Below are 16,452 nucleotides of genomic sequence, written 5' to 3'. Positions count from 1 at the left end.
ACCCTTCAGCTTTGCAGAAAACAATCCTATAGACCTTCATTAGTAACTGAATAACCTCAGCAGTTAAAGAAGTAATTTTTTTGCAAAAATGACCCCTTTTTAATTATTTAAATAATGATCCCCTTATATGATTTGGATACTTTCTTGAAAATATCTTTTGTACCTACCTAAAATTTGATATAAAATTTGTTTCAACTTGTACGAATTTACATTTTGATTTACATGTAGTGTAATTTTATTTTACTAGTCTATAAGTGTTAAAAGTACACAAGGCACGCATGTGAAAGTTTGCAGAATGAGCGATAGCGAGTTCTGCAATTTACATAAGTGCCTTAAAAATGTACTTTTTAACACGCATATCATACAATATTTTTTCTACAAACGTAATTACAGAACAATATCTACAAAAACCTTTACTTAAACTTGACTGACATTCCATTTTTATATTTTTTATACATTAGATCAAAATTGCCTATACGGTCAATACAAATTGCAGTGCCTTAAAAATATTTTAAAGCACTAATGCCTTAAAGTAGCATTTTCAACGATCGTATGGAGTGCTAAAAATTGCATTTTTAACACGGTTGTAGAAAAATATATTTAAATATAAAGGGCAATTCAAGAAAAAACTAAAAGGAGAAAATTATGGAATTTCATGTGTCCGGTTACTTTTGCGGGTCAGTGTATATTATATATTCAAAATCATTATACTATTATATTACCGTTTTAATAAGCTTTATCTCAAATTAACATACATAAACTTGTGCACGTCACCCTGGCTTCGAATCAAAGCAAACTTCTTGGTTTAATTCTAGCCTCGATACAAAACAAAACTAAAATAATGTGCATCAAAAACTCTCTAGTTCTAACTGAAAATCCGATACTTTGCCTTGGATTTTATACGATATAATACACCGGAAATTGCCACCAAGATGGAGGACCAGAAATCGTCTGGGAAAATGAAGGAAACCTGTTACCTGTTTAACACGTTCACGGACCCATCCTTAGAGAAACTTTATCAGAGTTTCAGTGTCAAACAGAAGAGAGCGGGATTAGAGTGTTTCCTTTTGACTGCCATCTTGTTTGATATTTATATGCTGGTGGTGAGTATTTTTTATGTTTTTTTATATTAAAACCCTTATTATTAATGCATTTGATTTTTTCAGTTTTAATGCATGAAATATAGTATCTACGTAGGTTACATTATTGAAACCTAATTAAAAGTATTTTTGACGTGTTGAATATTATGAGGTGTTGATTTTATTTACTTTTTTAATATTAGTACTGGGTTTGTAAAAAAACTTTTAAATAAAAATATGTCACAAGCAGAACAGTAGAATGGAACGACTAATCCAAATGACAACAAATAGAGTAATAAGGACTGCGAGGGACGGAAGTTTTTCAACTTAATGAAAATATTAAAAATATTTTTAAAATCGCCGATTTAGAATGTTGGTTTGCGATCTCTGCACTAAGTGAAAAATAAGACAGTTTTGCCTTCGCACTGCAACTGAATAAAAATGGTATACATTTTTATTTTACCATTAGTATTACTCCTATAGAGTAACTAGGGAAAATGGTCCAATAAGTTTTTCAATTAAATATCTTTTAGAAATATTTTTAATATTTTTATTAGGTTGAAAAACATTGATTTTCCTTAAGCAGATGTCGCTAGGTACCTACTCCATAACGTCAGTTGCAGTGCGAGCACAACTTTCGGAGGTTTGTCACTTAAGGCAGAGAACATCAAACCTACGCCTCTCAGATGATGCCTCCAACACGAGGCGAAAATCGTCAATTTAGAGTGCTCGTTTGCGCTCTCTGTAGTAAGTGAAAAATAAGACAGTTTTGCCTTCGCATTGCAACTGGGAAAAATGGTTTACATTTTTATGTTTCTATTAGTATTACTCCCATAGAATAACTAGGTCCATTTTTCGTTGAAATTTACCAAGCTGTAGACGGGGTTGTGAATTGCAACTTTTAGAATTGTCTCTTGTCTTAACTGAAGCATCCATATGGCTTGCAATTTTTAGAAGCCATGGATGTGTCACCAGGAAAATGGTCCAATAAGTTTTTCAATTAAATATCTTTTAGAAATATTTTTAATATTTTTATTAGGTTGAAAAACATTGATTTTCCTTAAGCAGATGTCGCTAGGTACCTACTCCATAACGTCAGTTGCAGTGCGAGCACAACTTTCGGAGGTTTGTCACTTAAGGCAGAGAACATCAAACCTACGCCTCTCAGATGATGCCTCCAACACGAGGCGAAAATCGTCAATTTAGAGTGCTCGTTTGCGCTCTCTGTAGTAAGTGAAAAATAAGACAGTTTTGCCTTCGCATTGCAACTGGGAAAAATGGTTTACATTTTTATGTTTCTATTAGTATTACTCCCATAGAATAACTAGGTCCATTTTTCGTTGAAATTTACCAAGCTGTAGACGGGGTTGTGAATTGCAACTTTTAGAATTGTCTCTTGTCTTAACTGAAGCATCCATATGGCTTGCAATTTTTAGAAGCCATGGATGTGTCACCAGGAAAATGGTCCAATAAGTTTTTCAATTAAATATCTTTTAGAAATATTTTTAACATTTTTATTAGGTTGAAAAACTTTGACTTTTATTTAGCAGATGTCGCTAGGCACCTACTCCATAACGTCAATTGCTTTGCGAGGACAACTTTGGGAGGTTTGTCACTTGGGGCAGAGAACAGCGCAAAGCTACGCGTCTCTGATGATGCCTCCAACAAGAGGCGAAAATCGTCTATTTAGAGTGCTGGTTTGCGCTCTCTGTACTAAGTGAAAAATAAGACAGTTTTGCCTTCGCATTACAACTGAAGAAAAATGGTATACATTTTTACTTCTTTTAGGTTATACAGCTTCCCAGAATTTTGATTCGTAATCTTTTTTGAGAATGATTATATCTATATATCAATCTATGTAGCCCATGTTATCTATTTTAGGAAGTAGGCCTCCCCTTATTGTCTCCATTTCTCTCTGTCCTGAGCTAAGTTCATCCATCTGGGACCGGATTGGCTCTTCAAGTCATCACCCCATCAAATTTCGACAAAAATATTTAATTTTTTAAAATATTCGGTATCTCTTGCTGAAAAGATGTAGAACTTGTATACAGGAACGAGGAGGTCATATTGAACACTTGTTGTGTTAAGGCAAATATCCTGTTTGTTTATAATTGTAATTTAGTGACGGTAGGGGAGCCCAAGCGGGGATTTTTGCAGTTACTCGAACGCGTCAGATTATCATATGTGGAGAAACCTGGTACCCTGTAGATGTAACTCTACCATATATTGGCTCTTAACACAGGGGAGTTCGTTAAAGGGGGCCCGAAAAAAAATCTATCCTTAAAAAACTCGAAATTGTCAGATTAAGATAAGGTAAGTTAAGTACATGCAAAATAGTTTATATTTCAAAAATCTGACGATTTAAGCTGGGCGTAAGGAAATGGGCGAGTCCCAAAGTTTCACAAGAAAAAAGCGAATATTTCGCGAAATATTCATGACAGATCGAAAACCTAAAAAATATGTGCTCAATATTTTTTAAAAATCTATCGAATGATGCCAAACACGACTTCCCACGGAGAGGGGTGGGGGGTAAATTTAATATTTTAAATACGAATCCCACGATATTTCGCGAAATCAACATCAGATCGAATAACTGTAAAATACACTTATTCAATATTTTTGAAAAATCTATCGAATGGCATTAAACACGACCCCTCACGGAGTTGGGGTGGGGGGTTACTTTAAAATCTTAAATAGGAACCCTCATTTTTAATTGCAGATTTGGATTCCTTACGTAAAAGTAAGTAACTTTTATTCGAAATATTTTTTCGAATTATGGATAGATGGCGTTATAATCGGAAAAAAACGATTGTTGGAAATGGAAAATTAAATTAAAAAATGGCAAGCGCCCACTAAAATGGAAAACTTTACTTAAACTTTTTTGGTTTTAGGACCTAATCTTCACAACCCAATAGGTCCCCAAAGCGCTTGAGTGACTGCACATTTAGCATACTTTGCTCCCCTACCATAATACAGACGTTTTTAATATTATTTGTGAAAATGTAGTTTAAATATTCAATATTGAAATTGACATTTCAAAGGGTGGCTGTATCTTCCATACTAAAATATTTACAAAGAAATACAAAGAGAGACAAAAGGTTAAGAATAGACGTTTAAGTCTAGTGGCGTTCCATATTTTGTTAAATTATAACTCTAAAAACATTGGAAGTGAAAGGGGTGTTGATCCTGTCTGAAAATCCGTAATAAATAAAAATAATTGAATGCCACTGTTTCCAATTTATTGGTTGTTCTCTACTAGTATTTCGTATAAATTTCCATAAGTTAACGTTAAACTGTTTTAAAGCAATGTTAAAAAAATATTTAAATTTTTAACTTAAGCACCCCGTAACTTTTTTGTGTGCACTATTGTATATAGATAAGTTAAGTTCAATAAACCTATTTTTGACCCCAGAATCTGTGGTATAATTTATAACCATTCTTTTCGGGACACCCTGTACAACCCAAAGTTTTTTCAACTCTCGCTTCATATTTTTTTCATAATGACGATGTGGTTTTACAAAACATCAATCCTGCATACAGAATCAAGTTTTTTAAAAATTCTCTTCTCTCGTTGCTTTCTTTCTGGATACCGTTTTGGTATTCAATGTAATATGGCACATGCAAAATATCATCTATTTTTGTTGACAATACTTTACGTCGCAACAGTAATTGTGACAGGTAACACGGAGGGCAGGTTTTGTTTTAGTTCCCATGCTAACATTACTAAAGCCTACTCGATGAAATGAACATTGGTAGAACATTATTGTCATTTAAAAAAAAATAGAGAAGAATAATATTACCTCGGGTAAAAAAAACTGTACATAGAAATGAAAAAGAAAATAAAATACAGTGTATTTTATTTGTTATGATTGTATTTAAAAAATAATAGAATCAATAATTTAAAAATAATAATTCACTTTCAACCAACAATAAAAAGTTAAGTATTTACTTTACTTTCAAGTTAGGTAGGTAGGTACTTACTGAATTTATTTTTGCCAAATATATCTGTCAAGGAATAGTATCCTCATAATAAACTGTTAAAATGCTCTACCGAGTGTTTTATTTTTAAGTGCCTTTAAGATGACGTATACAGGGTGTTCAGAAACGCTACCGACAAACGAAGACAGAAGATTCTTCAGATAATTTGAAGACAATTTAGCTCAATTCTCCTAGTCCGAAAATGCTTCCTAAGGGAGCTAGAGCCCTTTGAAAATGGCATCTTGTAATTAGTTTTTCTTAAATACCTCCAGAACGCTTCAATTTAGAAAAACTAAAATCGGTGCGTGTATTTATCTTCCAGAGATAAATCGATTCCATCCATTACCAATTTCTAGTACCGATCATAGGCGTCCATTTTGGGTAGACCAACGGTTATTTTTCTATCACATACCTTTTTTGTCTTTAACTTTTGAACATTTTTAACACTGGATTATTAATAAATTGTGAGGTAGTACTAGTACTAAATTGTGAGCTAGTACTAAAAATTACTCTTGATTTAAGTAGGCAGGATACACGGTTTTCTAGAAAAATCGATTTGAAAATTTTTCGTTTTTTGAATTTGAATAAAAATTGAAAATAATTTTCAAAAAACGGTGTATTTTACCAACTTAAAGCAAGAGTAAATTTTAGTGCTAGAATAACTTAATAATATAGAGTCAAAAATGCTTAAAAATTAAAGACAAAAATGTTATACGATAAAATAACCTTTGACCTACCCAAAACGGACGCATATGACCCGTACTAGAAATTCGCAATATTTAAAATCAATTCATCTCTGAAATATAAATAAACGTATCAGTTTTCGGATTTCTAAATAGTTTTTTTTTTGTGAAATAATATCAGATAGATGTGTATTAATAAAATTGTAGATATATTCGCTGATAGTAGTGCACGAAGAAAGTTCAGCTCATAGAATAGTACTATGGAATACTGTAATAATTTATTAATTTTTGTTCTATTTTATTCTATAAAAATAGAGATGGAGAATGTAAGTTGTTATAAATAGTGGAATACACTAATTGCCCAGTAAATAACTGTTTTGAAGTGTAATTATCAGCGTCACGACGGATTTGCTTTTACTTGGGGGGGGGGGAGAAAAATATATGTTTAATCAGCCCAGAAATGGATGAATAGAGTAATAAGCAGCTTTTGTTTTATAGAGTTTCTTTATCTAAGTTACTCGAAAAGGTAACACTTTTCGAGTTATTTGCGAGTAAAATTGTTTATTTTTCAAGAAGAAAACCACGTTTTCAGGTGGATTTCGCAAATAACTCAAAAAATAATTATTTTATCGAATTAAATATTATCTAAATTTTTAGCAAAAATGTAGCTTATCAAAAAATGGTGTATTCATGAAGTCTATCGACAAAGTCAAAACAAATTTGTAGCTCATGAAAAATTGGTCGTATTCGTCCAATTCAAAATCGAATATTTTAACGTGAAATAACCAAAAAATAAAGCAGTTTTCGGGGAAAATTCATTAATTTTTTTTTAATTTTTAAAAAAGGCTTTATTTTTATTTTTTTTTTATATAAAAGTAACATCAAATCTAAGCGAGTTACGCTCAAAATAAAGGTGATCCCCTTTTTTTAGTAAAAAAATCGGGAATATCTCCCCCTATTTGGTACCCCTAATAAAATTAATCGTTAGCGGTTTACCATTTACTTTATATATAGGTCTGGATCCCGCGTATGAAAAAAAAGTTGATTAATAGCAAGCTGAATGGAATATAAGAACATTAGGAGAAATAGAGGAACTACAAAACCTTATTGAACAAATAAAAATCTACAAAATAGATATTTTAGCGTTGGAGGAAATGAGATGGAAGAACGAAAACATCTGGGAATATTGAAAATATCTAATATGTCATGGTAATTCAAGAGGTAGACAAGGTGGGATGGGCTTCATAATAAGTGAAAGATACAAGCATGAGGTAAAAAGCTTTACTAACATTAATGAAAAGATAGCTATTTTGAAAATGAAAGGCAAGTTCTTTGATATTAATTTCATTAATGTGCATGCACCTACGGAGGACAGAGAAGCAGAAGAAAAAGAAAATTTTTATGCCAGATTAGACCAAGAAGTGTCGAATATAAACAATTATAGCCTTAAAATAATTTTAGGAGATTTAAACGCAAAAATAGGAAGAGAGGAAATATATCAGGGAACAATAGGTATACATAGCCTGCACGAAATAAGTAACGATAACGGGCAAAGAATCATAGATTTTGCAACAGACAAAAAAATGGTGATAAGGAGTACAAAATTTTCACATAAAAATATCCACAAAGAAACATGGGTTTCCGCAGATATGAAAACAAGAAACCAGATCGACCATGTCTTAATAGAAGCAAGACATGCTTCAGACATTTCAGATGTGAGAAGTCATAGAGGGAGAAACAGCAGCTCCGATCACCACCTTGTGCTAATTAAATATAAACAAAAAATTACCGCCAAGAAAGCAGAGAGAGGTGAAAAAAAGATCAAATACGCTTCAGATATATTGGCCTCTAATGAGGAAAAGAGAGCAAGATAAGAAACAAAAATAGAGAATATAATTGAACAATGTAATCAAGTAAATGAAAATCAGGTCAGAAATATCGGAAATAAATGGGGGGTTTTAAAAGAAGCAGTGATAACAGCTGCAAAAAAGTAGTGGGGGAAAGCAAAGAACCTAGCCAAAAAAGATGGTATGACAAAGATTGCCAGACTAATGAAACAAAAAAAAAACAAGCTAGGCTTAAAATGCTGAACAACAGTACGGAAGAAACAAAAGAGGAATATACTACAAGAATACGACAATTAAGAAAACATCTAAGATTTAAAAAGAGGAAACACAATAAAGAAAAGATTGAAAGGCTAGAAGAACATGAACAAAAACATGAAATAAAACTATTCTATAAAGAAATAAATCTTGATAAAAAAAGGTTTCCAACCGAGAACAAAATTATGCAAAGACAAATAGCAGACGAAAAAGGAGTGCTAAATCGGTGGAGAGAACATTTTAAAGAACTGTTGAATAAACAAAATCAACGTTACGAAATAGAAAAGCTAAGATTAGTAGGAGAGGCTGAAGTAGACATAAGCTATGCTTATGTTGTTAATAGATCTTCCGTTAATTATTATTCCTTCACTTTGAGATAGCAATGCTTCTTCAAAAATGGCTTCATTATATGCATTAAAGAGTAATGGAGACATAATACATCCCTGCCGAACTCCTCTCCTGATTTCAATTTCTGGACTGGGTTCGTTATCTATTACAATTTGTGCTCTTTGATTCCAGTAAAGGTTTGTTATTGTTCGTAAGTCCCTTTTGTCTATGTTTTTTGTCTTTAGAATTTGGAGTAATTTTTCATGTCTTACTTTGTCAAAAGCCTTCTCAAAATCAACGTAACAAACATGCATATCCACATTCATGTCCATGCGTCTTTGAGCTAACACATTAAAAGCAAATAACGCCTCTCTGGTTCCTAGTCCGTTTCTGAACCCAAACTGACTATCATCTATTCCTTCTTCTAGTTTTTTGTTTATACGACCATGTATTATTTTCAAGAATAATTTAAGAATGTGACTTATTAATGATATTGTTCTGTATTCACTGCAATCTTTAGCGTTTGTATTTTTAGGGATAGCACAAAAGGTTGAGAGTAACCATTGTTTTGGTATGTTTCCTGTTTTGTACACTGTGTTAAACAAGTCTACGATAATGTCTAAGGTTTCATCATTTATACATTTTAAGCTTTCTACTGGGATTTGGTCTGGACCTACTGCTTTACCATTTTTGATATTTTTTAATGCCGATTTAATTTCTTCTTTTAATATCTTCAAAACCGTATCATCTTCTACTTCGACTTCCATCTGCTCTGTTCTATTGTCTTTGAACAATTCATTTATGTATTCTGTCCATCTCTTTAATTTTTCGTTGGTACTCAACACAAGTTTCCTATCTGTATCTTTTAGTATTCCCGGTTTTCTTTTTCTGTTGATCTGCGTTAATTCCTTAATTTTTTTATGTGTGTTAAAATTATCATGTCTTTTCTGGTGTTCTTCTATTTCTGCGCATTGTTCTTTTAACCACTGTTCTTTAGCCTGTTTAATTTTGGATTTTATTTGTTTATCCACATTTTTGTACATCTGATTATCTTTGTTTTTATGCTGACGTCTTTCTTCCATTAAATCTAAGATTTCCTCAGTCATCCATTGTTTCTTTTTGTATCTGGTTGGTGTAAGAATTTCTTTTTGACATTTATCTTTTTCTGTCTTTATTAATAACCATTTTGTCTCTGTTTCAGTATTTTGTTGGATTTGTTCTTTAACATTCATTAAACGGTTATTAATTTCATCTGTCAGGCGTTGTTTTATGAGTGGGTTTCTTAGTTTACTTGTATCGATTTTTACATCTGTTGTTCTGCGTTTTATTATTTTCATTTTGAGCCTAATTTTGGTCACTACTGGATTGTGATCTGATCCTATGTCGGCACCTGGATAGGTTTTTGAAGATATAATTGCGTTCTTGTATCTTTGTCTAATCAATACATAATCTATTTGGTTTCTTACAATTCTCCCTTCTTGATCTACTGGTGACTTCCAGGTATATAGTCTTCTCTTTGGCATTTTAAATAATGTATTAGTTATGACAAAATTATTGTTTTGGCAAAATTCGATAAGCCTGTCACCTCTTTCCTTTCTGTTGCCCAGACCATATCCTCCTGTACATTCTTCTACTTTTTCGTCTCCAACCTTTGCGTTAAAATCTCCCATTATAATTGTAACATCCTGCGTTTTAATGGATTTTAAAATATTGTCTAGGTCTTCGTAAAAAGTTTCAATATCGCTCTCTGGTTTGTCCGCAGTCGGAGCATAAACTTGTATTATGTTTAATTTGGGTTTATTCTGATTTAATTGTAAGAGGATAATTCTGTTGGAGTATGGAATGAAATTTACTACAGCTTTATTCATGTGTGTGTTTAGTATTATCCCGACACCATATCTGTGTGAACCGTCTTGACTTCCTGAATAGTATATTGTTTTATTGTTGATTTTCATCTTTCCTGAGTCGGGCCATTGGACATCGCTGATTCCTAAAATGTCTACATTCAGCCTTTCCATTTCATTAACGGCATTATGTACTTTTCCAGCTTGATGTAGACTTCTAACATTCCACGTCGCTACTTTGCAAGGTTTTCGCATGTTGACGGAAAAGCAGAAATAAAAGACGTAATAAAAAAAAAATGAAAAATAACAAGTCCCCAGGATGCGATACAATAACTGTAGAAATGTTAAAATACGTAGGACATAGAATACAGAGTGAAATATTAAAGTTAATACTAGAAATATGGACCACAGAAATAATGCCGGAACAATGGAAAATTGCACTATACATAAGAAGGGAGATAAGATAGATTGCAATAATCACCGGGGATTATCACTGCTAAACGTTGGATGCAAAATATTTAGCAAAATATTGGAAGGAAGACTAAATAATATAATGGAACAAACAACAGGGGATTATCAAGGAGGATTCAGGAAAGGCAGGTCAACTATAGACCAAATATTTACAGTAAGGCAAACGCTGGAAAAATTCTACGAGCGGAATACCGAACTACATCAACTATTTGTAGATTTCAAACAAGCGTATGACTCAATAATTAGAAAGGAATTATATAGCGCAATGCAAGAGTTAAATGTGCCAAAGAAACTAATCAGGTTAGTAAAACTATAACTAACCAACACCAAAGCAAAAGTAAGGATCCAAAGTCAACTGTACGATGAATTTAACATTAATGAAGGTCTAACACAAGGGGATGCACTGTCAACAATACTTTTTAACCTTGCGTTGGAACAAGTAATCAGAAAAACTCCTATAGATAGGGATGGTACAATATTTACAAAGCTCAATCAGGTCGTTGCCTACGCAGATGATATAGACATAATCAGCTAGACATTAGAAGACCTAGAAAAAAATTAAACATATTTTAAAGAAGCGGCACAGACTATGGGTCTAGAAGTTAATGTCTCAAAGACAAATTAGGTACATGGTAACAACATGGGAAAAATTTCAAACGAAAAGCAACATATCTCTGTGAGGGCAAATACTTGAAAGAGTGGACCGTTTCAAATATTTAGGATCAACAATAACAGAAGGAAATAAACAGTGATGAGGTAACAGCAAGAATTTCACTTGGGAACAAATGCTTCTACAGCCTACAAAATGTCATAAAGTCAAAATCAGTATCTATTAATTCAAAAGTAAAAATGAGACTACAACAGTAATGAGACCTGTAGTAATGTATGCATCAGAAACATGGACTTTGACTAGTCAACAAGAGGAACAACTTCTTAGATGGGAAAGAAAAATCTTAAGGAAAATATGTGGACCTATACAGGAGAATGGAGAATGGCGTATAAGAATGAACCACGAATTAAATAGAATGTTTAACAGAGCGAATATCATAAAATAAATACGAAGTAAACGACTGAGCTGGTTAGGACACGTAGAAAGGATGGATGATAAGAGAAATACAAAAAAAGTACTTGGGAAAGAATTAAATGGGAAGAGACCGAGAGGTAGGCCTAGAAAGAGATGGATTGATGGAATTAATCAGGATTTGAAAGACCTAGGAATACGAGAATGGGAAAAACAAGCAAAGGAAAGAAAAACATGGGCAGTTATAGTCAAACAAGCAAAACACACATAACGTTTAGAACTTTTGAGGAGTTATGCGTGTGGCCGGCCTCCATACGATGTAAAACTTTAGAGCCTAGAAACCCCAACGGGCGACCATGGCCCTCCATGGGCTGTCAGCGGTCACCGATGATGATGAATAGCAGAATAGCAAGCTGAAAATTTGTTAATAGCTTAAGGGTATCTAGTTGGACAAACTTTGATATATGGAAACACTGGAACAGGGGAAGTTTTAATTGTGAAACAGGTTAAAAATTTGGAACGGTCAGACCACGAAAACGGCACAAGTATTTTGTCCGACAGAACAGACTTAAACTCTCCGAACAGAGATTAAACTCTCAATAAAAAATCAGACTGCTATTTATCACCAAATGGGCGTTTTAATGAGTGGAACATGTAGAATATGTCAAATGACAGGAATTATGACAGGTGATAAATAGCAGTCTGATTTTTGCATGAGAGTTTAATCTCTGTTCGGAGAGTTTAAGTCTATTCTGTCGGACAAAATAAATGTGCCGTTTTCGTGGTCTAACCGTTCCAAATTTTTAACCTGTTCCACAATTAAAACTGCCCCTGTTCCAGTGTTCCCATATATCAAGGTTTATCCGACTAGACACCCTTAAGCTATTAACAAATTTTCAGCTTGCTATTAATCAACTTTTTTTTTCGTACGCGGGATCCAGACCTAATATGTATTGCTTATATATGATCTGTAAGTTTCTGTACGAAAAATTTCAAAGAACAAAGAAATAAATGTAGGTTCTGTTTTTATAAATATTTTGTTTTTTTTTCTTTTTCTGTAAGATAAAAATTGTTTAAGATATGTCTGTTAAAAATTTGCATACACTCGTGATATTAGTGACTCGTTCAAGCCTTTTCAACTAGGACCCTTTCAAAAATAAGCATTTTGAAGCGGTGAAACTCACAGGTGATATAAAAAAAAGTTAAGTAATTTGTAAAGCGGCAATGATTAGTTTCATTTTGGGTACTAAATAGGGAGAAATTCTCACCATTTTTTTACCAAAAAAGGGGTTAAATTTATTTTAAGCGTAACTCGATTAGTTTTGATGCTGAAGAGATTTATAAAAAATGAAAATAAATCTTTTTTTAAACACTTTAAAAAAGTTTTAATGAGCTTTCCCCGAAAAGTGCTTCATTTTTTTGTTATTTCACGTTGAAATGTTCGATTTGGAATTTGACGAATACGAACAATGTTTCATGACCTACAAATTTGCTTTTACTGGGTCAATAGACTTCACTTTTTTTCAGTTTTTTATAGGCTACATTTTTACTGAGAATATTTTCTCCTATCAAGGATTAAATACTTATTTTTTGAAAACAAACTGTCGAAACCCAAAAGACTTCATCTTTAAACAAATAAATGCTTAAAAATAATAAAATCCTTGGATTTCTTGGTTCGGAAGCAGATTCTCTCTTATACCTATTCCCCATCCTTCTAAAAATTGCAAGGAAAAGGGTGATGAATGTAGAGACATGGGGAGTCTACATAGTTGCACTCCACAACATATTAATTCACCGAGGTAAAGATCAACAAATCTGCTTCCTAGTACTCGATACGTGAGTAAAACCGTGGGTGGATAAAAGGCATTATATTTAATTTCGATTCAGAGATCATTACCATCTTTCTATGGACCATTTCGAACTCTTTTGTTCTCGTCAGGAAAGCATATGCTTTCCTGACGAGAACAAAAGAGTTCGAAATGGTGAATAGAAAGATGGTAATGATCTCTGTATCGAAATTAAATATAATGCCTTTTATTTACTTATTTTTTGATTTATTTGCGACAAACCGCCTGAAAACGTGTTTTTTTTTGTTGAACAATAAATATTTTCACTCGCAAATAACTTGAAAAGAATTGACTTGACCACTTCGGTGGTGACACTGAAAATTACACGCTATCGCCGTATTTCACGTTATTCATTTGCTGGGCTATAACACATATAAGTTTTTGTTACACAAGTCGCATTTATTACTTTCTTAAAAGACCCCATTTTCAATTCTGGGGGCGGACGAGGAATTTGTGATGCCACTGACTTCTCAATTCAAATATTAACACTGCATCAGCATCAATTGGCCATGAGCCGATGGGTAGAGGGGATTTGACAGCTTTCGCCAGCGCTGTTAGTGGCAGTTTTGTGCATTTATCTCATATATTTAAATGGGGCGCTACGGGTAGAGGAGAGGGGATTTGACGGTTTTCGCCAGCGCTGTTAGTGCAGCGTTGCCACATTTAGTAGATTTCTACATTTTTGGTAGATTTTTGATATTTTTAAAAAAATTCTAGTAGGCAATAGTTTTTAATAGATTTTTGGTATATTTCAACATTTTCTTTAATAAAATTTGCTTTTTAATAGTATTTACCTCATTTCTAAATTAATTTTCAGACATTTTGTTACAATTTCTCAATGTTATTACCGAAAATAAGATTCAGGGGTGGGATTCTGTGTACAATCGCTAACACCGCCGACCGCTTTCTGTCAATGTCAATATATTTGAATTTTTAGTTTTAATTCAAATATTTTCTTGTTTTACTAAGTGTCAATTCAGCATCAACCAGCAAAACTAGAAAATAATTCAATTAAAGCTAAAAATTCAAATATTTTCACGACAATTGACATCGATAGAAAGCGAAGTGTAGATATCTACAGTGCACGGAATCTAGCCCCAGGACGTAGATGATGAATATTAAACAGAAATGAAACTGGATTCTGGTGTAACAAACTTGCAGATTTCAAGTAGCAGTGCAATCAGTACCTATTTCAGGTGTTATTGAAGAGTTCTGGCATTCGGTGAGCCTGTTAGAAGCTAACGATGGAAAACTAAAATATCTAAGGCCCGGTCTTTTCACCTCCGAATAAAAGTTATTTGGAGGTTTATTTGACAGATTTACATGTAATCTGCCGGATAAACTTCCTAATAAATATTTATTCGGAGGTGAAAAGACCGGGCCTAATTATAATATATGTAACTTTGCAAAACAACAAATGTTGTGTTTGCGTGTTTCTAATGTAAAATGCAAAATAATTATTTGAAGAATGTGATCCAGACATGCAGATGTTAAAATCAGTGGTTGACAAAATATTATATACAAATATTAAATATGAAACTGATAAAAATTAATTATAGTTGGTCATTTTGTTCCCCAGTTAAAATATAAAAAAGTTTGGTTTTTGTTTAAAAACAGTCATATTAATTTCTAGTTAAACTCCCTCTGTGGCTCAGTGGTAAGAGCGCCTACCTTTGGATCGAAAGGTCCGAATGGTCGTGAGTTCGAATCTCACCAGGGTAGAGCATTTTTCGTTTATTATAAATTAATAAATGAAAATAGTTTATATCCTTATGGGATCGGTACCCACCGGAGGGACCGCAGACGTTCGGATACAATTAGCGTCTCTGCAAAGACAATGACATCGACTTTGCAAAGTAACAAGACACTTACTCAACACACACACTACACATAACACTAGCTACCTAATTGGTAAAATCCACTGTACCATCATCATGGCAATGCCCATTAGTTGTCGAGGCATTAGCTAAATACAAAAAATTTCTAGTTAGTCAGCTGTTATTTTTATTATAAAAAGTCCTAAATTATATACAAATATATTAATAAAGTTTTATAGTATATTTTAGTTTTTGATAAGTAGATTTTAGTAAGCTAAACTTACAGTAGATTTTCTAAATAAAATGTGGCAACGCTGTGTTAGTGGCAGTTGGCAGTTTTGTTTTGTGCATTTGATAAACTTCATAAACTGAAATGGCGGATAATATGGATTTTTCAAAAAAGAAAACAAGATATTGCAGCTGTTGTATTGATTCATGTAAAAATATTAAATATAACAGTACTGTTATACTGTAAAAACTAATAGAATTATTGAAAAACAGAGATATAGACAGACGAGACTTACGAATTATCATCAATCTGTATTGGAATCAAAAGGCCAATATAATGATAGACGAACAAGAGTTCGAGAATATTGATATAAAGAGAGGGGTAAGACAGGGTTGTGTACTGTCGCCGCTACTGTTTAACGTGTACAGTGAAGCCATATTTCAGGAAGCGATAGCGGAACTAAGTGATGGAATCTCTATAAACGGAAGAACAGTAAATAACATAAGATTCGCTGATGACACCGTTATAATGGCAGACACCTTTGAGTCGCTACAAGAATTGTTAAATATAATTAACGATTATTGCATTCGATATGGACTCGAAAATAAACAAGAAAAAAACTAAATTTATTATTGTCTCAAAAACACAACATGGAAATGAAAGGTTAATACTAGAGCAAACCCAAATAGAAAAAGTAAAGACATACAAATATCTGGGAACCTGGGTTGATGACAAAAATGACCAAAGCAAAGAAATTAAAGTCCGAATTGAAACTGCAAGGCAAGCATTTATAAAAATGAAGACACTGCTTACAAACAAAGACCTTCAGTTGCCTCTCAGATTGAGGGCTCTAAGATGCTACATATTTTCTATATTACTATACGGAATGGAAGCTTGGACATTGAAAAGGCAACATATAAGAAAAATAGTAGCGTTCGAAATGTGGTGTTACAGAAGAATGTTGAAAATTCAGTGGGTTCAAAGGATTACCAATGTTGAAGTGCTACGACGTTTAAATAAGGAGTTAGAAATTATGAACAGTATAAAAACAAGA

At 33.0% G+C, this 16,452-nt stretch overlaps 1 protein-coding gene across 1 annotated transcript in view; it reads left to right on the top strand.

Moving 5' to 3' along the window:
* Nucleotides 1-810: 810 nt before the first annotated feature.
* The window catches only part of LOC114331837 (adenylate cyclase type 3), a 682,543-nt gene continuing 666,901 nt past the window's right edge, over nt 811-16,452 (top strand). The window contains exon 1 of the mRNA XM_028281519.2: nt 811-1,103. Coding sequence (XP_028137320.1) covers nt 933-1,103 — 171 coding nt within the window. The 5' untranslated portion in view covers nt 811-932. The remainder of the gene's footprint in view (nt 1,104-16,452) is intronic.

The sequence above is a fragment of the Diabrotica virgifera genome, chromosome 4, assembly GCF_917563875.1.
Source record: "Diabrotica virgifera virgifera chromosome 4, PGI_DIABVI_V3a".
In the NCBI taxonomy this organism is placed as follows: domain Eukaryota; kingdom Metazoa; phylum Arthropoda; class Insecta; order Coleoptera; family Chrysomelidae; genus Diabrotica; species Diabrotica virgifera.
This window is presented reverse-complemented; position numbering and strand designations above follow the sequence as displayed.